General features: G+C 37.8%; 1 protein-coding gene across 1 annotated transcript in view; it reads left to right on the top strand.

Annotated features, from left to right (window-relative positions):
• The window catches only part of Abcd1 (ATP binding cassette subfamily D), a 632,582-nt gene that overhangs the window by 349,066 nt on the left and 259,659 nt on the right, over nt 1-23,857 (top strand). Inside the window, exon 8 of the mRNA XM_081759525.1 lies at nt 16,527-16,652. Within this exon, the coding sequence (XP_081615651.1) occupies nt 16,527-16,652 (126 nt within the window). The remainder of the gene's footprint in view (nt 1-16,526; nt 16,653-23,857) is intronic.

The following is a 23,857-nucleotide window of genomic DNA, read 5'->3' as shown; positions in this document are numbered from 1 at the left end:
ATTTTCTCGATGGGTATCAGAATAAAACAGCCGAGATCTGACCTATTGACGACAGTCTCTTGTTACCGGTACCAAAACCATGTACCCTTGTACTAACCATTAGCCGTGATTTTGACCACATCTGTTTCCAAAATTCTAAACCTTAGAAAGATTAAACAAAGAAAAGCACAATGCCAAATTGTAAACTTTCGAGCAGTATTACGATTTTTCAAAATAAATAATTTTGAGGTTAACATGGAATCTAAAATTTCTTTCTTTGGGGTAATGTGTGTATCTGTGGTACACACATTTTCTTGTTATTATGACAATAGTCTTCGTAATGTTGACTCTAACTCCCCCCCCCCCCCATTGAATGTATTCAGGTAATCACATTTTTAATCTGTATGTACGCAATTTTGGGAAAAAGCTACGATAATTAGCACATCATGTTAGGATTCACTTTTTGCACAGAAAAAACCACACCTTCAATTATGTCACGAAACAATAAATTTATAGGTTCTGCTTATCCAGACTCAATTTTCGGTTTTCTCGCTTCACATTTACTTGGATTACATCCCTCGACGATCTATGGACTGAGGAGTTAAAAAAAATAACTATTACCTACCACCAAATCCCATCAAGTGATTTTATTAGGTGGTTCCAAAAAATTCACATCCACTAGCGTCCATGTCGTACCACGAAAAAAATGTACCAGTTCACCTCTTCTTTGACGCTAGTCACCGTTGACACAATTTTTATTTGACCACTGTCTTACGACTGCTGCCAACAATTCTCCCAGCCTAGACTGTCATCAACATTTATGTAATTTCGAGGAACACCATTCCAAGAGAGCGTCACTATTTAACATAACAATTTTCTACAATTTTGTGCAGACGTTAAAAACTTCACGTCTATCTCCTACGACTGCTTCTGATGTAAGACACAGACAATGGGATGAAGATCCCTAATTGGAGGATTGTTGTGACGTAACTATAGGATGACAGAGCTGTGATTGCGGATGATCCAATCACAGATAATTTACTCCGAAACAAATTGATGCATCAAGAAAAAATTATGGCTGACTTTCTAAATTTAGAATTTTGAAGGAAATTACGAAATAAAATTTTTAGTTTTCTTTTGAAGATTCCCTATACCAAAATATTCATAGAAATAAACTAAAAACCCTATAAAACGCTAAAATATACACTTAATTTCTAAAATAATGCCATATTTTCGGTTAAATACGTAAAACTTACAAAATATAATTACTAACCATGTATTTTCATGTAATACATATTTGAAACTATCAATTTGAAAAAAATTTTACGCAAAATCTGCGACCTACGTTTTTCATAATACGAGAAATAAACATATTTTAAAATTTTCACTAAAGATAAAATTTCTTTATATACACTGGGTGTTCAAAACTACCGGGCCATTTTACATTATGCCAAGCATAAGCTAACATCCTGTGGGAACTTAGGAGAAAAAAATCTGAACTTATGAGTTCTTCTTAAGTTGATTTTTTTTTCAAATACATTACAACTACAAGGTACTAAATGTTACACAAGATAAAAAAATTGAAAGTTTGAATGTATCTTAACCCTAATCATGAACATACAAACTCCCTATATATAATAATGATATCTTAACCTAAACTTAACCTCTAAATAAAGTTCTTTCTTTTGTTCTCCAAATTTTCTTTCTTTTTTTTATCCTTTTTTCTATCCTTCTAATAGTTCCTTTGTTTTCTCTTCCGAGCATCTGAATAATTTTAAATTGTCGAAACTCTGTAGTCCTATATTTTCGCCTTTCAGAGTTTTTAGTTAGGCTGAGTTCCTGGTCAAAGATGGGACTACTTAAGGTCCGACATATGTATTCATAAACTTGGCGAATACCTTCTTCGGTATCGATGACACATGATGCGTCTTTACCATAACCAAAGAACCTTCTGTGATCGTATCTTGCTGTTTCTGTAGTTTTCTTTCCTTCTTCGGTACTGCTGCTGGAATAGAGACTATAAATTTTTTACCTTCATTTACTTGTAATGACTCCTTGGGCTAAATGAAATTTTCCTTGAAATTCTTGGATGCTGAATAGGATAAGAAATGCTCTGCTAGAGTACATCCGAGAGCATCACACCAAGAATGATTGCACAAATCTGGGCGGCGTTGAGAAAATTACTCCATTTGGACTGGTTGTCACTACAATAAAGGCGGAGAATGGGATGAAGGTCACGATGTCTGCGCTCGATAGTGCCATGAGAGGCAGGATGGTATGTCGTGGTAAGTATATGTTTTGTGCGATGTTTTTGACAAAACTCTCGCGAAACGCCCGATAAGAACTGCGGACCTTGGTCACTCACCAAGTACTTAGGGTATGGTAGTTGATAATATCTCAAGGACCGTCATAATCTCCCTTGTGTGTGCCGTCCGAAGTGGGAAGAAACACACAAAGCGACTGTAAACGTCCAAGATGGACAAGATATATTTATATCCTTGGCTTTTAGGAAAAGACCCAACCAGATCGAGACATTGCTTCTCGAAGAAGACGCTTCAACATGGCAGAGCTCCTTTCTAATCACCCTGTAGGAGTACTTAGTTCGTACACAAAGAAGGCACTCTTGGATATACTTAGTGAATGTCTCACGCATACCTCTCCAATGGAACATGGCCTTAGCGAAAGACAAACATCGCTTCACCCCAAAATGGCCTTTGTTATAGATTGCCGAAACAATGTTTTTCACTAAGCTGGCAGGAATAACCAGCAACCAAACAGAATTTTGTGAATTTCGAACGTAAACCAAATAATTCTCCACACGTACCCTATTATTGTTTTGACAACCCTTCCAAACGGTATGTAACTTTCGACAATACGGATCTTTACGAAACAATGAATTTTGAATTTGGAGGGTTTATATAAAAATCTGACGAGCTTCTAACCAAACTGGAATTTTGACTTTCCGCTAACTTACTTTGTTCTTTCTGGGGAGTTGAGGAATCCATCTCGCAGTCCACACTCTCCCCTAATGAGGGCTGCGATATGCATTTCCCAAGCTGTTCCCGTTCGATTCCGGTGGCTGAGCCATCGTAGGTACAGACATCGAATATTGCGGAGGCCAGCCAGTGGACATTGCCATGTTCACCGCTGGGAAAGGAGTGGACGTGGGAGTTGCCACTTCCCCTCCAGGAGGCAAATTCGGCGCATACCCTGAATAAGCTTGCGCTCCTGCTGAGTTTATCGGATTTGGCGCGCATGTCTGAGATGTACCCCGATGATACCCGTAACTCATCGATGTCGGTTGGTAGGATCGGTTGTAACCGTACGAAGCATTCCGATTTCCACGGTCTTCCCCAATTCTGTCTTCCATTATTGGGCCAAGGCCTTCGTGACTGGAATTTTCTTCTTCGACCCCTGTTTCTGGAAAATGGTCATCTCTCTCTCTTTTTCCATTGGAGTATCCGTCATTCCTTTTTCCTTCGTCTTCCTCCGTCTGAGACGAAGTATCCTTGGTTTGTTGTTTTCCTGCTTTTTCAGACTTCTTTCCTAATTTTGCCTGGCGCACCTGGAAACGTCTGAACTTTTTGTCGGTGACCGGTTCAATCGGTTCCAGATGTCCTTCAATCTCTGCAATTTTCACCATGAGATGTTGGATATTCTTCGGCTCAACAGCCCGCAGTAACTTTGCATCACCAGCTGGTAAACAGTCCAGAACGATTTCAATCAGCTCGGTTTCATCCGGATGCTGCGCCACCGCATAGTATTCTGCGATGATTTTCCAGGCAAAGTCCGTCAACCTGTTACATTTTGTTCGATCCTACTTCATACCCTGGATAAATTTCTTTTGTAGTCTTTCCATTCTAACCGAAAAATAATGTTCCCTGAATAAATGTACAAAATCTGCATAACTTTTGATGTCTTTGCTACCAGTCTGAAACCAAGTCTTGGCCCCAGATGTTAGACAACAAGGTACTAAGGTTAACCGTTCATGTTCTGATGCCGAAATTACTCTAAAGGTCTGCTCTAAATTTTCTAAAAAGGATCTAGCCAAACCGTATTCTCCTGAGAAGGTAGGTAAATGATTTAATTCTGATAGTCTTAAATTTAAAGTTCGCTTGCTAAAACATTCCTCGTTCCTACTGGGATTCAAGGGAGAGTTGCAGCCTACCACGGAGCTCTTTGCACCCGAACAATTCTGTCCGATTTGTTGATAATTTTGACCAGAAATTAGATTGCTTGGCATTGATACCACCGTGTGACTACACGTTCCCTCCTGAACTCCAGCAAACGAAGGAGTCATGTCTGCTACATTACTTGAGGACACCACATGGTTCAAACGACATATGCTATTTGAAGAACCTGAAACCTGAGGTGAAACTAACAAAGGATTCGACGACCTAGACAAAGCCTGACAACCTATTGTCTCAGCACAGGATGAATTTGCATTACTTATGTTCGACATCTGTGAGGGAAATTCAAAAGGAAGGACATTTGTGCCGTGAATACTGGTCGGCTAACAGACAGAGACAGTAACCGTAGAGACAGCACGAGTCTCCCCAACAGAAGAGACTGATACATCCACTTGGATGTCTGACTGTACCATCAGATTCGATCCCATCACAAGCAGCAAAGTCACGCGATCGTTTTCGCCCACACCGACTGTCTTTTCTTTGTTTTTGGTTTTCTTCTAAAGTCTGAATTTTGGCTTCAAGTGCGTGATACGATCTCTGGGTACTTGACTCGAGATGTGACAACTTTTTAGCCAGGTCACCACATCGTTGATTCTTCGCTTCGACCGACAACCGGAGACTTTCCTCAACAGCGTCTACTCGAGCGTCTATCTTATTCTGGTGATTCCCTACTGGAGCGTATAAATCGCGAACTTCAAACCTGATAGCCTCTACATCCTCGTTCACATGAGCTACTTTATCGTTAATTATCTGTAACATTTCAAATTTTACATTTTCAGATTTCTGATTCATCGCCTGAAAATTGTTGTCTACCTTTTCAAATTTCTGATTCATATCCTGAAAGTTATTGTCTACTTTTTCAAATTTCTCATTTAATGTCAAAGTTAATGTATTTCTGAAATGTTCCATCATTACCGCAAAGTCTGTCAAAGGTACATTAGAACAGGAAGTTACATTCCCTCGGTTTCCTTCCTCCGTGTCCGTTTCGTTCGGGCTACCCTGTATTTCATTGTTACCTTCCTCGGTTTCAGTTTCTGGTGACTTCGGAAGTGGCAGCACTGTAACCTTCTTTTCCATACAAGGCTTACACAACCACGGTTCGTTACTCTTGTTTAATTCTTGTACCTGCTCATCCGAAAGATTATAGCACTGAGCATGCACCCATCTAAAACAACTATCACAGTATACACTGTAACCCGCTAATTCGTCACTGCAATATATGTACTCGCTTGGGTTACAAGACTCGTTACTAGACCTGCTACCAGCATACATCTTCACTTTCATGGAATTATTTTCCCCAACATTACACACATACAGATCCAAAAGCGACCATGAATGACTCAATGAGTCGATTGTCATAATGATCCCCATTACATACTCTGCTGTGATTGTTTCTTTTCCTTAGCACTCGCGTAAGATTGAAACAACAAATATCCTGGCTGGGTCGCAAATTTTACTTTAAAAAATATAAATAATAATAAATATTTTTGTATACTGTTTACTATGCTTGTGTTGAATGATGTTCACTTTCCTTAAGATTGCGGGCTATGCAAATGTATCACTGACTGGTGGTAACGAACCTACTGGGCCCGTGTGGGCTTGCCATCAACAGTCACTGACACATTTACCAAGCCAATCATCTACGGAAAATAGAACTCAAATTTGCCCAAATATGAGAAGACTCCAGAGCCTCTTCCATCTCAACTCACAGTCCGGTATCCAGGCCTGCAGTTCATCATCCGCTCCCACCGTGAAATAGGTCGCGAACCACAAACTACCGACATAGGACATCGACCTATGAGTGGAGATGGCAATGAGCACCATGGAGATCTTAATTTTGTCTGTAATAGCTCTACCAAAAAAAATCGCATACGAATCCCAAACAGAATTTTGTAGCGCAACGGAAATAAAACAAAAAATCCAAACTGAAATTTTGATCAAACTGGTAGAAAAGAAAAAAATGAATTTATGGAGACTCTGCTGTTTCAACCCCGGTCACACTAAGGAAAATCTCCTTTCTTCGATTCATAGCAATTTCAGTTCACCGGTAAAAGAATTCTGTGCGTACTGCTCTTTACCTTGTCCATACTTCACATACTATTAAAACATAACTGTACTCAAATTTACTACTTAAAACTAAATGATACTTTCTTGTGCTCGAAAAGAAAGATGTTACTTCACAGCTAGTAATTTTTATTTACATCATTCATTGAAATATTTGGTCTAGGAATTAATTCGTGCGGGTGGACAAGAGATGGCGCAACGAACGGAGCGTCCCACACTTCCGTGTATCCACACATGTGTTGCAAACCCCTGTCATCGCGTATCGTTCGTAGTATAGGGCAGTGGATTAAAGCGTCAACAACACCAGTTTGTAGTTAAGTGAACATGGCGCAATTTGTGCCTGATAAAGTGTTTTTGCGGGGTGTCCTGCTGCATTACTTTAACATGCAGAAAAGTGCGACTGAAAGTCATCGTATTTTGGTGGAAGTGTATGGTGACCATGCTCTAGCTGAGCGAACGTGTCAGAAGTAGTTTGCACAGTTTAGAAGTGGTGATTTCGGCTTGGCAGACCAAGAGCGAGCTGGACAGCCAAAAAAATTTCAAGACGAAGAATTGACAGTATTGCTCGAGCAGGATTCGTGTCAAACGCAGGAACAACTTGCAGCAGCATTAGACGTTGATCAAACAACAGTCTCCAAACGCTTGAAAGCCATGGGAATGATTCAAAAGATGTCACATTGGGTTCCACATGAATTGAAAGACAGAGACGTTGAAAGACGAAAAACCATTTGCGAATTGCTGCTTCAACGACAGAGCAGAAAGGGGTTTCTGCATCGAATTATTACGGGTGATGAGAAGTGGATCCATTACGAGAACCCTAAACGAAAAAAGGCCTGGGTGAAACCAGGTGAACCAGGTCCATCACAACCAAAACGAGATATTCACTGTGCAAAGGTTATGCTGTGCATATGGTGGGATATGAAAGGTGTTGTGTACTATGAGCTGCTGCAACCGGGTGAAACTATGAATGGAGAACGTTATCGACGACAATTAATGCGTTTGAAGCAAGCTCTGGCCAGAACACGACCAGAATGGGAGAACAGACATGATAAACTTATTGTTCAACATGATAACGCTCGCCCACATGTCGCAAAACCGGTCAAAACCTATTTAGAAAATGTCGGATGGGAAGTTTTACCCCACCCGCCGTATTCACCAGACGTTGCTCCTTCGGACTACTACTTGTTCGATTGCATGAACAACGGTTTGATTGGACAGCGGTTTACTTCTTCAGAAGATATCGAAATATGGGTCTCTGACTGGATCGCTTCCAAGGATGAGGACTTCTTTCGCCACGGAATCCGTACATTGCCTGACAGATGGGCGAAAGTGGTGGCTAGCGATGGACAATATTTTTCTTAAGATATTTATGTATTTTGTGTTTGTACTACAGCTTCAATGTGTGCGTACCAACCGCACGAATTAATTCCTAGACCAAATAGATTTAACAGGAAGTTCTAAAAAAAAAAAAAAAAAAAATCTTCACATTTTCTTGTACGGATATACCCATCTGAATCGAAATAAACCAAAAGAAAATAACATTAAAATTCCTAAATTCTCAGAGTCGAACGTGGTTTACATTTCGTTGAGTTTTCAGGGAAAAAAAAATCTTAAAATATGCGTATTCATCAATATTCTCAATATTAGTGGACATTTACATCATAACGACACAAACCAATGAAAATGAACAAACACATTACATTAAGTCTACACTAAGCCAATCTACAAGTTTTCTGTGGTTAGCTATTTTGTGTTTTCATTCTTCATTTCGGTGCTCAAACCTCTGTGCGCTGTAGTTGTGGCCGGCATAGAGAGTTTACGCATTATTTGCTACCTCCCTTGAAGCTCGGGCCTCATTGAAATAACAACTAGCACAGGAACACTTCATAGAAAATTTCACAATACTTAATCTAACTAACCTATCCTAACCTAACTATACTACCTTAACCTACGAAAAAAAAAAAAAAAGAAAAAGAAAATATACATACATGAAGCACCCTTTTCATTCACAAATTACATTTCTTATAGCTACCACAGATTTGCGAAGACGTAGTGGCTATCAATGAATGTGTCGCTTTGAAATTTTCTCTTTTCACTTAAAATACTGAAATATTTATGCAAATAAATCTTTAAAACTGTATCTGTAAATTTTCTCGATGGGTATCAGAATAAAACAGCCGAGATCTGACCTATTGACGACAGTCTCTTGTTACCGGTACTAAAACCATGTACTCTTGTACTAACCATTAGCTGTGATTTTGACCACATTTGTTTCCAAAATTCTAAATCTAAGAAAGATTAAACAAAGAAAAGCACAATGCCAAATTGTAAACTTTCGAGCAGTATCACGATTTTTCAAAATAAATAATTTTGAGGTTAACATGGAATCTAAAATTTCTTTCTTTGGGGTAATGTGTGTATCTGTGGTACACACATTTTCTTGTTATTATGACAATCGTCTTCGTAATGTTGACTCTAACTTCCCCCCCATTGAATGTATTCAGGTAATCACATTTTTAATCTGTATGTACGCAATTTTGGGAAAAAGCTACGATAATTAGCACATCATGTTAGGATTCACTTTTGCACAGAAAAAAACCACACCTTCAGTTATGCCACGAAACAATAAATTTAGAGGTTCTGCTTATCCAGACTCAATTTTCGGTTTTCTCGCTTCACATTTACTTGGATTACATCCCTCGACGATCTATGGACTGAGGAGTTTAAAAAAAATAACTATTACCTACCACCAAATCCCATCAAGTGATTTTATTAGGTGGTTCCAAAAAATTCACATCCACTAGCGTCCATGTCGTTCCACGAAAAAAATGTACCAATTCCCCTCTTTTTCTCTGACGCTAGTCACCGTTGACACAATTTTTATTTGACCACTGTCTTACGACTGCTGCCAACAATTCTCCCAGCCTAGACTGTCATCAACATTTATGTAATTTCGAGGAACACCATTCCAAGAGAGCGTCACTATTTAACATAACAATTTTCTACAATTTTGTGCAGACGTTAAAAACTTCACGTCTATGTCCTACGACTGCTTCTGATGTAAGACAAAGACAATGGGATGAAGATCCCTAATTGGAGGATTATTGTGACGTAACTATAGGATGACAGATTTTTCTCCTGAGATCAAAGAAAACCGAAAATCTCAACCAGAGCTGTGATTGCGGATGATCCAATCACAGATAATTTACTCCGAAACAAATTGATGCATCAAGAAAAAATTATGGCTGACTTTCTAAATTTAGAATTTTGAAGAAAATTATGAAATAAAATTTTTAGTTTTCTTTTGAAGATTCCCTATACCAAAATATCCATAGAAATAAACTAAAAGCCCTATAAAACGCTAAAATATACACTTATTTTCTAAAATAATGCCATATTTTCGGTTAAATACGTAAAACTTACAAAATATAATTACTAACCATGTATTTTCATGTAATACATATTTGAAACTATCAATTTGAATAAACTTTTACGCAAAATTTGCGTTCTTTATATACACTGGGTGTTCAAAACTACCGGGCCATGCTACATTATGCCGAGCATAAGGTAACAAGAGAAAGAATATATTTAAGTTAATCACAACTGCACAACAACCATGAGTGAATGATTAGTTTTTGCACTTCTATCGGGAAGTCCGGGATTCAACCCCGAATTCGAGCATTTTGACAAAAGTTTTTCTTAATTGAGTTGTTGAGTTTATTTTAGTTTAGCGTCTATTTCAGCAGCGAGGCTATATGAGACGTGGACCTACTGATTAACGTGGAATCCGAACCACATGAGCTCCCGCCGGGAATCGAACCCGGGTCTCCCACGCCAAAGGCGCGCACGCTAACCACTTAGCCACAAAGGAGCTCAGTTTTTCTTAATTCTATCTGTGAATGTAGAGATAGTGTGTATACTGTGAATCCTGGCCGACTTCCTTTATCGTTTTTAAATCGTTGTTATTACTAATTACCAGCAGTGACGGATTTGGGAAAAGAGTTAGGGTGAGGATATCTTACAGATTGAAGCCTGTACCCCGAAACTACGGAATTTCTAAAACAATCAAAATATTTGTTACGCCTTTACTCATAAACTTCAAGCTCTCCTCAGATAAAAATTAGGTATTTTTACATAAACTAAACATTAATATGGAAAAAACCCTCCCAAAATAATTTTCTAAATCCGCCACTGATTATCAGTATAAAATGGTCTTCAAGATTGTATCCGGAAGATTATTAGTGAATAGAAACAAAACGAAATATTAGTTATGCCTATACTCATAAACTTCAAGCTCCTCCCAAATAAAAATTAGGAAATTTTAGAAAAATCAAACATTAAGCAGAGAAACACTTCCCAAAATACTTTTTTGAATCCGCTACTGATTATTTCTGTAAAGCTGTATTCAAGGTTGTATCCGGTAGATTATTGCTAAATCATTGCACAGCTACAGTATAACAAAAATGTGAAAGTACGCTTTGACAGATATACTGACAAACGTACGCTCTGACGGATATATTCAAAAACATAAGTTTAACTTATGTGCTAGAAGCTCGAGTAAACCTAATAATCTAAGAAATGAAACACGGATGACTAAAAAGAAATGACGTAGAGAAGAAAAAAAATGTCGATAACTCAGAAGTCAAAGTTAAATATGCTCTACAATTGTCCTCAAATACTACGTATTGTATGTTTACTTTAATTCATAAAACATGTGCTTCATCCATCATGATGGTGAATTCCAGAGTGAAATATGATATTTAGGTCGTGAAATCTTGTTTAACTTTAGAGTATACTATAAGAAAGCTATTCAAATAGAAAAATCATGAAAATGAAAAAAGCCAAAATTTCCAAAATTATCGGTTTTTTTTTTTCAAAAAAAGCCGGGTTTTTATGTGCAAAAAACCATCGATTCAAAGAAGCTGGCTTTTTTGCATCTCTAGTCGAGACTATGGCGGTTGGATACCTTATCCCAAAAGAACATAACACGAAAAGGGATACATCATCGATCGCAACCGTTGCGAAGATATAAGCGTGAAAAGTTAGAAATTGAGCTCCATACTATACATTACAATGTCAGATTTCGGGTCAGATTTTTCGGAAACGGTCAGGTAAGGAAACTCAGCGAATACATATCAAATTAGTGTGGGGAGCACAGCACCTTTTGAATGAAAAATTTGTGTCCCCGGGGCACTCGCAGGGTCCCAGGCGGGGTCCAACTCAAAATTTACAAATGGAACCGGTGGTCAAGTAGCATATTGTATGAAAGCTATTGTTAAATAAAAGAAGATAGAACAAATCTCAGCTCTCTACGATAACCCTGTGCAAACGGGCAACTGGTCAAAATGTCAATACAACCTACATTAGAAAATCTATGGCCACGCTTCTAAATCCGTTAAGTTGCGACAGTAACAAAACAGAAAAACACGTTTAAAAGTGCAAGGTATTGAAGTAAAGCAAATTGCTGCAGTCTCTCTCTCTCAAAAGCACCCTCCGATATATTTTATTTTTGCACCATTATTCCAGTTTTCTTCAACCCCACTCCTCTCCAAGTTGCCTAACAGTTTCAAGGTTATTCCCTTTCGTCTTTACCATCATGTTTCTCGTTCAGCAAATCCCCCGATACAAATTTCATAGTGCAATCTGTGAATGTGGGGTCCCGATGGGCGAAGCATATACCGTTGTCTTTTGACCTTCTCACCCTCCACGACGATTGCGATTGACAATGTATCCTTCCTCTTCTAGGACACGAAATCCAATGGTCATGGTTATTCTATCGTCCATTGGCCATTCGAAGTCATACTTATACATGGATAAGGTCCGTTGTGCGACTCTGTAAGAGACTCTGCAGCAATTTGCTTTACTTCAATACCTTGCACTTTCAAACGTGTTTTTCTGTTTTGTTATTGTCGCAACTTAACGGATTTAGAAGCATGGCCATAGATTTTCTGATGTAGGTTGTATTGACATTTTGACCAGTTGCCCGTTTGCACAGGGTTATCGTAGAGTTGAGATTTGTTCTATTTTCTTTTATTTAACAATAGCTTTCATACAATATGGTACTTGACCCCTGTTCCATTTGCAAATTTTGAGTTGGACCCCGCCTGGGACCCTGCGAGTGCCCCGGGACACAATTTTTTCATTCGAAAGGTGCTGTGCTCCCCACACAAATTTGATATGTATTCGCTGAATTTCCTTACTCGACCGTTTCCGAAAAAATCTTACCCGGAATCTGACTTTGTAATGTATAATATGGAGCTCAATTTCTAACTTTTCACGTTTATATCTCCGCAACGGTTGCGATCGAGGATATATCCTTTTTCGTGTTATGTTTTTTTTGGGACAAGGTATCCAACGGCCATAGTCTCGACTCGAAGTCAGAGTTACACTTGGATATGTTCCCTCGTTATATAAATTGATTTTTATATATCTCTCCTCCTTCTCCTTCTCTCCTACGTTGCTCCGTCAAATTTAAATCATAAAAACAGTCCCAGGCCTGAACCTCATCTATGTTGAAAATTTGATCAAGATCGGTCGAGTGGTTCAGGAGTTATTAAATTTTATTTATTTTTAATACCCCCTCCTCCTCCTCCTCCCCTCAGTTCTACCATCAGAGTGAATAGCCTAAAACCAGCTTAGCCTCGAACCTCATCCATGTTACATATTTGATCGAGATCGGTCGGGCGCTACAGGAGATTTAGTCACAAACATAGTGAGTTTATAATAGTTTCTGTTTCAAAATTATTTTGTTTCATAATTGCCGCTTTTCAGTGCAGCCGATGATGTCCAACATAGATACATATGTTTCACTATATAAAGATCTAAAACTAAACTTCCGAAAAACTATTTTGAAGATAAACAATTCTGATATTGCGCTCACTCAACTTCATACCATCAGACTGGTATCACACTCACTTCACCTTAGGATCACATTATTTCGAACTCATACTCACATCACCAGTTTGACTTCACTACCAGATCATTTTGACATCACGCTCACTTGACCTCACGATCACATCTTTTCGACATCACGCTCACTCAACCTCGACCAGAACATGATTTCGACATCACGCCTACTCAACCTCACGCTTACATCATGATCTCGACCTCACGCTCAACAACGTCCTTTCGATATCACGTTCACAACATCCATTCGACATCACGCTCACTCGAACTCTTACTCACATCGTCACTCAACATCACGCTCACTTGACCTCCCACTCACAACATACATTCGACATCACGCTCACTCGACCTCACGCTCACATCATCCTCTCGACATCACGCTTACATCATCTCGACATCACGCTCACGCTCACATGATTTAAAACTCGCGCTTACTCAACCTCACACTCACGTCGAGGGTGAGGTCGAGTAAGCGTGAGTTCCGAACTCATGAGCGCCGACTTCATGAGTTTGGGCACCTTTGGTCTCGAACGATAGCATCCTCTATACGACATTAGCCACAGCTGACGTATTCGCATAATTTTGCGAAACAGCAAGTTACTGCACGCTGTATATTCTAACCAAAATTATCTCACCAAGCATTATGCTGTTTAGTTGATAAATAGATACTACATATTAATGAAAATAATGAAAATACTACATATTAATATTAATAAAACCCCACTAAGGCACTAGTGTAATTATAAATTTCTGTATTAATTTGGAATTATCCTCGGCTAATTCCGTATCTGCTCTGGTGATTCGAATGCAGTCCAGCTAAGCATCTTAGAAGATTTGTCCATGTGCCCACAAATTTAAATAGTGCGACGTAACACGCTTCCACCTTAAAATAATGTTGCATGTTTTAGGTGTTTACTGGTTTCTTCACATAAACCACAGCTTTGTCATTCATAGGATGTTCTTAAACAACTGGGGCCAGTCTTCGTACTAACCAAACATGATCCCCTCATACTCTATCCGATGATCACAGTCATAGGTGGCGCCAGGATTTTTGTAATGTGGGTGCAGGCTGGGAAGGGATGAGGCATAGTAAAAAATATTAACATGGTATGCAATAAAAACTTTTATGTACATATTTGAACAAACTTCATACATGGATACACGTGTGTATGAATTATAGACTTATCAAAGAAATATCAGAATATCTAAGTGTTCAAGAGTGCTTTTTTTTGTGCAATGGCATCAATTACAAGAGCTTTGGTTAAAGATGTGATCTTTATCCACCCAAGCAAAGTTCCTTGTCTTAATTTAATCATTTTAAGGGTAAATTAACATGCCGACTTGCGTAGATACAATAACTCAACTAGCAATTACATCGCACTGTTCGCCGAAGACTCTCTGCCAACACATCCTAACATTGTTACCAGAACGCTCTGCACTATTGAGCCTTAAGATCTCAAAAATAACTCCAAAATAATCCCTAAGTTTTACTTAAGAGAAAAACACCGTATGGTAATAAGTAACTTATGAGAGACTTACGAAGTCACTCAAACACACGTAAACATAGGAATCAATAAATATACAAAATAGAAGAAAATCTGAAAATCGAAGTTAATGTGGGTGCAGCTGCACCCACTGCACCCATTGTGGCGCCGCACATGGTCACAGTCTTCCCGTTGTATAAATCGTGGCAATTACATTGCTAAAGAAGATCAATGCCTTGGAAGCAGTTTGGGCTGTTCTTAAGAGAAGAAAGAGGGTAATTCGTTCTCACGAATGGTTAGCTTTATGCTACCTCGGGTAAGCATTTCCTGTATCGTTGGGACAGTTTCTTCCAACCGGGATCTGAATGAGAGTTCGTGAGGCTTTTGGCGTCAACTTCACCACAAAACCAGTGAACATTTAGCCACCATCTTTACGCCTTACTATGGGCTTGTACGACTCCTAATGTTGGACAAGATGAGCTGGGTCGTTCACTTCAGGACTGTTTTCATGATTGGAGGACACAAATAAAGATCAGCAAATAAAATCTACCACTGTACGAATTATATCTTGTTTAGTGCAATTGCAGTAGTATTTGCACAAAGTGCACAATTTTTGTATAGGGTGATCAATCCTTAACCCTTCAGCATAAGCATTAATTAAATTACATGTAGCTTTCCACCTTTACTCCGGTTCGTTTTCGCTTTTTCACTTCTATTTGAGGATAAGGTAATGGAAGTGACAACTTCGTAATATAAGGTTGGTGTGGGTTAAATGTCTGCACTACTTGCGTCATTTCCAAAGAGAGAGAGAGAGAGAGAATAGAGTACAACATCTGGTTAATAAAATTGGTCGCTGTCTGCAACCATACCAGACATTGCCAGGCAATTTTACACGAATCTCGAGGGGAAACTTCGCGAATGTATAATACATTGTCAGAGAACTCATTCTTCCAAACCCAGACACCCCCATGAGTTCAGTTGTTTCACTTTACAGATAGCTCGAATCCACCGAACGACAGAGGTATGCTATATTCCTTCCACAATGTTACTGAGGGGCTCATCTTGCACCAAAACGAAATTTGACAGACGAACGGCGAAGGTGTGTTTAATCGCCTTTTTTAACCCAAATCCAATATTTATAACAACTGAAGCTTTCCTGCTGTTATAATGAATATAGTTGTTCTCGGACAATCAGCCAGGTAAATTCTACGTCGTCCAACGTTTAGAGAACAATATTGTCAGTTCTCGACAATATTGTCAGTTGACCTGGCTGATTGCCCGAGCAACTATGTTCAATATTTATATTTCCTTCGGCTTGCTGTGCAGAATGTTTCCGTTCGAATGTAAAGAAAAATCACTCGTCATCTTATATTTCTCATGGTGCACATTCATACGACTCAGTCCAACAATGCATGATAGCTTACTGTCTAGGTACCCGATGTGTTTACTGAACATGTAGAGAGTTTGTGACATTATCACAATCTATCCGTGTTGTGTTGCCGAATTGAGTTTTCCACCAGATGCCAAAGTGAACAATTCATTTGTCCCAACCTCACATATTTACCGATTTTTAAAATATATTCAATCTAAAGATACAAGCTAGTGTGTCTTACATTGACAAGTACCGATGCAGCACAATTGCTTTACAAAAGCTAAGATAGTTATATTAATTAATATCATTAATTAAATTACTGTCTAAAAGTACTGGTAAGTTCTGTGTGATACATTATAACATCCCGATAGAAGCAAGTTCAAATACTCGTATCTTGTTTTGCTTTATACAACCAAACACGTATGATTCCGTAGTCTCTTATTTCTTTATTCTTTATTCAGTGTAAGTGTGAAATGAGAACACGTTCCTTTCCGACATTGGATATATAAATAATGTGTTTCTTATTTACAGACCAAAGTTTGCTCTTCTCGATGAATGTACGAGTGCTGTCAGCATAGATGTTGAAAGCAAGATCTATCAAGCAGCGAAAGATGCTGGAGTGACACTTCTGACCATTACACACCGGCCTTCGTTATGGTATGATAATTTTTAATTCGCAGTATATGATCTATAGCATACACATTATGTTGCTCACAACTCTTTGATTTATTTATTTATTTTTTAATCACAACAAGGAAACTACACAACGGATTAAGTAATTCTTGGACGAATATAATCTTTCCACTAAGAGATAGTACTGAAAATATAACGTTCAGAAACGTAAGCACTCATTCTGGGTTTTAAAATACGTCAGAATCCAAGTATTGTTATTGCGCAACAACGATTTTCAAGAGAATCCCAGGAGACTACTATCTATCAAACAGTATCAGAAAGTTGTTTGCAAAACCTAGAGTACAAAATCAAAATCTGTGCACATCTCCTTGGATGGGATATCAAGGAGCGAGTTAAGAAGCTACATCGTGTTGAAGAAACTTATTAGCACCGCTTCGGAAGTCTACTACACGTGCAATTTAAAGCTTGACCTCAAGCAATCAAGAGTATTTCGGATTATTCTTAAGTGAGTGAAGTGTAAGTACTTGCTGCTATATGAACTGCATCTCGTTCTCAGCAGAAATTGCAAGACATCGGTTGTTATTTTAGCATTGAAATAAAGGAGATGTGAAATTGATAGTTTAAAGATTGCTTTTTATTTAGCAACGACGCAGCTTACTGTCCATCTGGAAAGGGGAATCGGAATAATGTGTGTATGTGGGGGTCCAACGACGACAGAATATATACGACACTAGTCGATAATGACTGTCTTCTGCGCAACTTCTAAAGATATTTTGAATTCGGTACTATTGTTTTTCAAAAGTTCACCGTTACTGGAAAGAGTTACTTCAACATGCTGAAATTAAGGCACTAAGGGTTATTTTTATTTCTTTTTTTTTTTTTTTTTTTTAATAAGATGGTTGTCCGGTTCACTATTTCAAAGACATACAAGGGCAAGGGCATGCTGTATCAACAAGCGGAGATCTTTGAACATGAAAAATATAAAGGCTGATACATTATAGTTGTCGCTTACCTAGGATATTGCACCTTACTGGGGCCGCGGTGGCTCAGTGGTAGAGCGTTCACCTCTGGTGCTTGGGGTCCCGGGTTCTATCTCAGCCCCCGCCAAGTGGACTTTGTAGTGGACAAACACCGTGTGCGTGGGTTTTCTCGGGGTTCTCCCGTTTCCTCCCATTTTCTTCATAACACCATCCATTTTCTTCATAACACCATCATCACCGTCTCTTTTAGCCTAACCAGCATAACCGTGGGACGTAAAACTCAAAGATTTCATTTCATTTCATTGCACCTTACCACCATTGATCATGCTCGATGTTATGGCTACTGGGATGGACATTTGCACAATATCACAGTTTCCACTGCAGCAGACTTCAAGCTGTAGTAGGAATATATTTACGCATTCCTGCTTGCAGATTTCCCAGGTGTCATTTATGGGCGAATTCCACGTAATGAAAAGCGCCGCTTCTCAAGTCCAAGATCATGGCAATCCACGAGACTAGCATTTAAACTCTTAACAGGATTATCTCCGAACGGAATAGCACGAATACCAGTTGCATCTTCCATGTGTCGGTAAAAGGCTGGGGATGTATTCGCTTTGTGCGTTTGATGCTGGTTATTTCGTCTGTGAAAGTGTCTATATAACATCTTCTGAATAAGTAGTAGTAGACTGATACTTGTATATATATATATATATATATATATATATATATATATATATATATATATATATATAATATAGCGGCGGATCCAGGATATGATGAAGGGATGGGCTAAACCATAGTTTGCAGCTTTATCCGGTGTAAAGCAGGATTGAAGATTATATATATATATTATATACTGCCGGTCAAAAGTTTCCGGACAGATCAAAAAACAGAAATATTAAGTGAGGCTTGTAATACCAAGCTTTGAAGATTTTCATCTGAACTGTTATTCCAGGCGTTCTGCAGAATATCAAACACATCAGCAGCAGATGTTGGACAGTCTTTTCGTACACTTCTGCCAAGCTCTTACCAGAGAAGTTCGACGGGGTTAAGATCTGGAGACTGGGGAGGCCATTCCATGATACTAATATCTCCTTTGGCTTGTTTCTTCTTAAAATAATTAGAACAAAGTTTGCACGTGTCCTTCGGATTAGTATTTCGCAGAAAAGTGATTCTGCGACCAAGCAAAACAAATTCTGGGAGAGTAGTATAGCTGCTTAAAATGGAATGATAATCATTTTTGTCCAGATTTCCTTGTATTCTGTGAATCCAACCAACTCCAGAATTTCCGAAACACCTCGAAAGTATTACAGAACCTTCTCCATTTTCAATAATTGGCGTTACGCAGTTAGGACGCATCTTTTCTGTAACAGATCTTCGAACATAAACTCGATGTCGTTGTCCAAAAACTTGAAATTTTGACTGATCAGTCCATAATACTCGTTTCTACTGCTTTGTTGCCCATTTTTTGTTCTTCAGGATCCATTGGAGCCTCTGTTATTTGTTTCCACTGAACTACCAATGGTTTCTGCACAGCAGCTTTTACCCAGAGTGCAGCTACTCTTAAATGTCGATTTACAGTAATAACTGAATGTTTATAGGGTGACTACGATTAAATTCTGATCGGAGTTACACTGCAGTAAGTTACAAATTTCTTTTGCCAAACAATACAATAATACGATTTTTCGTAACGTAATACGAGACCTTCCAGTTTGATTTTTGTCCACGTTCTTTCGTCTTCGCTGAAAATGCTTAATTGAATCACAAAAAGTAGATAGAGTCCAGTGTTGGGAAGTAACGTAAAGCAAGTAACGCGTTACTTTTTAAGTAACGTTTCCTAGTAACGCGTTACATTTTTTCCAAAGTAACTGTAACGGTAACGCATTACAAATTTTTAAGTAACGTACCTAGTTTGCGTTACTTTTTTCGCGTTACATTTCGGATGAGTAACTACAATATATGTATATTATTTTTCGGAAACAAACGTTTCTTTCCTGTAAGTGAATTTCTCGGAATAGAGCAATGGAGCATGAACGATGTCGCTGACCGACAGTCAGTCACCGGCACTCAAAGAAACAGATAAGATCATAGGACCACTTGCTGTTTTTGGAAGATGAGGACAGCCTCAGGGAAATCACATGTACTGATTGCAAGCACCTGAAAGGTTTTGTCATGGATTTTGACAGCTCCAAGTCCATTCAGAGAGTGAACTACGAGTGCAATTGTACCGATAGTCTATTTTACTTTGATTGGTGTTGTTTTTATAAAGATGGAGAACGAAAATATTTTACCGTTCGAACATTTGAAAAATACTTCTTCTTAAAAGCTCAAGATGATGGTGGACAGAATTTAAAAGTAAAGTGGTGCCCCGGCGGGAAATTTTGTCAACAACTAGGGTGCCATAATTTAATGATATAGAGTAAGGGGTTAATATGAATAACCTGTGTTCTGATGAGCAGGCTTACTTTATTACTAGAAAATAGTTTGTTGATGGTTTGTAGTATTGGAGTTCTTTCAGATCAGTTTGCGGACCCTGGAGTCCCGTGGATTATAGAGTTTGGAACAACTAGCTTTAAAAAGCATGTATCGATTTTAGAATTACTGGCAAGTTTTGATTCACCTTTAGTTAATGTGTTCTCATTTTATTAGTTGTAGTGTAATGTTTCTCAATATTCTGTATTTTCAATATTACATAACAACATTGTTATTATTATATAATTAGTTTAGCAAAAGAATAATAAGCAATGATTTTTTCTAACGCATATTGATGGGCAAGAGTCGAGCTAAAACTCGACTCAGATTCAAGTCGAGTTTTGAGTTGAGTCGAAGGTAATATTGTCGAGTCTAATTCCGAGCCGACTCACTTTTTTCGGCGTCGTTTCGAGTCGAGTTGAGTTTGATAAATGGTTCGCTCGTTTTAACTCGTTTTGAAATCATGGCCTGATTACACTGGAAAGCGAAAGCTATGAGAAATGTAAGCTAAGCAGTAATATGGAATACTTTTAGTGTTGCTCACGAGGGGGAACACTGCTCGCATCTATTCTCGTCTCAATATCGAGACCACAAGAAATTATTTTATAACAAGCTCAGCTCGGCTTGGCTCAACTGAGCCGATGGCTCGAGCCGGCTTGCTTGGGGTGAACCATCGGCTCGAGCTGGCTTGGTTGGGATGAGCCATTTGCTCGGTTCGGCTCATCTGGGCCGAAGGATCTAGCCGACTCGGTAGGGTGAGCTGTTGACTCGGCTCACTTCTCGGTTCGGGTCGGTAGTGAATGAGCTGTGAGAAGAGCTGCTCAAGTCGTTGACAATTCTAAACCTGGGCCGAGCAGTTTTGAAGGTATTTGGCCAGTGTCCTATAACTTTTAACAATGTTTGGCTCGAGCCCGAATACTCAATCTAGACCCTCAACCCAAATTCAGAAGCTCGTGAACAATGTCCTTGACTCCTAGACTTCACGACTACCGAGGTTGGCAATCAAATAGCTTTTTAGTATCCAAATACAAACCGCCTACCTTTCATGTTTAAATACAGTGTTGTTATAATTAATAATAATAATAATAATAATAATTGTAGTAGTGGTAGTAGCAGTAGTAGTAGTAGTATCATTGTTAGCCTATATTGTCTATGCAAGATACTTGAAGAGAGTACTCGAAACTACACACCAGATTTGGCTCGATCCACTTGAAACTCGACCCGAATTCGAGTCGAGTTGGAGGAAATCTTTCGAGCCGAGTTCTCGACTCGAAATCAAAGGTGTCTGTTTCTAGTCGAATCGAGTTTCAAAGAAAACTCGCCCATCCTACAGCGACCAGATTTTAACAAACGAAAAGTAGGACACAAGTATAATAGTATATGGTAGTTTACTGCGTTGGCAATACGCATATCCTTATTTCATTTAATGTTAACCTTAAGTTAATCAACATTTTTTAAAAAAGAAGCACTTAACAAAAGTATTCCAGGAATTCAACACAACTCCAAATGCTTTGACGAATGACAAAATGGTTTATTTTTATGAACATACAGTGAAACTTCGTGTTGGGCTTAAAAAAAAAAAAAAAAAAAAAAAAAGGTTTGTTGATTGTTCTCCATCCCTAGTCTTTTGAGGAGTGTTAAAAAACACAGCGGTTCATCATTCAGGAAAAGAGTGCATTTGATTCAAAATGTTGTGAATAAAGAATGAAACATTAAGATATTGCTAATAAATTAACTCTGGACATTTCGCAGAACATTTAAAAGAATAATATTTCTCGATTTTCTAGGCGTCTTCGCAACACGCAGGACAGCTCTTTGAAAAACAGTACTGTACTGCGAAAATCAGTACGTCTGATCACCGTAGCCCATCCCTATGAGTAACGCAGTATGGCATTTTAGTCAATGTTACATGATATGAAAATATTCATATAGCTGTCAAGTAAAAATTTACATAAAGCAATTCAGAACGTGCAATAATAATAATAATAATAATAATAATAATAATAATAATAATAAAATTATAAAATAGCGGTAGTAATAGTAGTACGGAAAATTGAAGTAATAAGATTTTTTCACATATTCAAAGTTTCGGACATAAAAGTAACGCGTTACTTTCGAAGTAAAGTAACAGTTACTTTTTCGGGGCAAGTAACGCGTTACATTTTAAGAGAAAGTAACTTGTAACGCGTTACATTTTTACAAGTAACTTAACCAACACTGATGGAGTCTACTTCAGTGTGAAAGGTATTTGACGAACAGAAAAGCCAGCATTACAATGCGTAATCCTACCAACGTGTACCTTTTCACTTAATATCTTACCTCTGTGCATGATTTATAACAATAACGGAAGTAGGTGTGGGATGGGGATTCTGCGCCACCTCATCATTTCCAATAACAATCTAGCACACCATCAATAATAATAGCGCACTCCTAATAACAATAGCGCATCCCCCTACCTCCAAATAACTTCTAAACTACCCCTAATAATTTCTACCGCACTCCCTATTTCCCAAATAACTTCTATCACCATATCAAATAACTTCTATCTTACTCATAATAACTTCTAATGCATTCTATTACTAAATCTAGTTACAAAAAATCACTAAATCTAGTTCAAAAAAAATCACTAAATCTAGTTATAAAAATCACTAAATTTAGTAAAATAAAATTACAAAACACTTTTATGATTTTACCATAAAAGTTAACTAAATTCTACATAATTACATAATACTTACAAATTAGTATATTAATAGTTACAAGTTCGGATACTGATAATGGAATCTTCTGCTAACTTCATTCTCAATAGGAAACAATGACTTCTTAAACTCTGTCCACTGATCATAATTCAAGCTGAATAGACAGCCGTTAATATCAAAAACAACTTGAACTTCGGTTTGCACATTTTTCACAATTACATTGAAGTTATTAGTAAGTATAAATTTCTTTTGAGGATCCATTCTATTCACTCCATTTTTTACTTCTGACAACATATTTTTGATCATTTTTTGGATTTACAAAACCGATCATTATTTGAAATTTACATACAGAACTCAACAGTTGGATAATTATCTTTTAAACCAGTGTATTTGATTTTTATTCCATCTTTAACGATCTCATCAATCATTTTATCTGTTAAGTGTTTTGTAAATCTAGGTGGAAGAAATACCTTAAACTCTTCACATTCAACTAAAACACTCTTTCCAAACTTAGTTTTAATCTTTTCCATTTTCACAATCTTATATTCTGTATTTAATTCTAATTCTCTTAATCCAATAACCTGTTTTTGTTCAAGACTTCCAAGTTTATTTAAAAGTTCAATATGACTCGCCATCGTATTTATTATATAGAATTTTTTAAAAATCAGTTTCTAATAGCCTCGAATTTCATTAAGTATGTCATTGATTCTGTTAACAATATCTCTTACATTTTCATCTGTTAATTCACCATTCATGAGCTTAATTACATTAAGCTCATCTTTAAACAGTCGAATTCGATTCACCATATTTTTATAATATTCTTTCTTTGAAGCTATATTAAACCGTGTTGATAGACCAGTGATAACAGCAGAAGCCGAAGCAAATGCAGTTGTAATAAGTGAATACACTGTAACAGGAATAAATACATTGATAAACCCTGTAGAAGCTGATAATAGAATTGATAACGTAATAAGAGTAATATAAACACATTTTATTCGCTTAAATTTCCTTTTGTTTTTCATTAATAACTTCTCAAGATTTAATATAGTATCTTCAATTAACACAATTAAATTCTCACGTG

This window comes from Thermobia domestica, chromosome 5 (genome assembly GCF_964235325.1).
Source record: "Thermobia domestica chromosome 5, izTheDome1.hap1.1, whole genome shotgun sequence".
NCBI classification, from domain to species: Eukaryota; Metazoa; Arthropoda; class Insecta; order Zygentoma; family Lepismatidae; genus Thermobia; species Thermobia domestica.
This window is presented reverse-complemented; position numbering and strand designations above follow the sequence as displayed.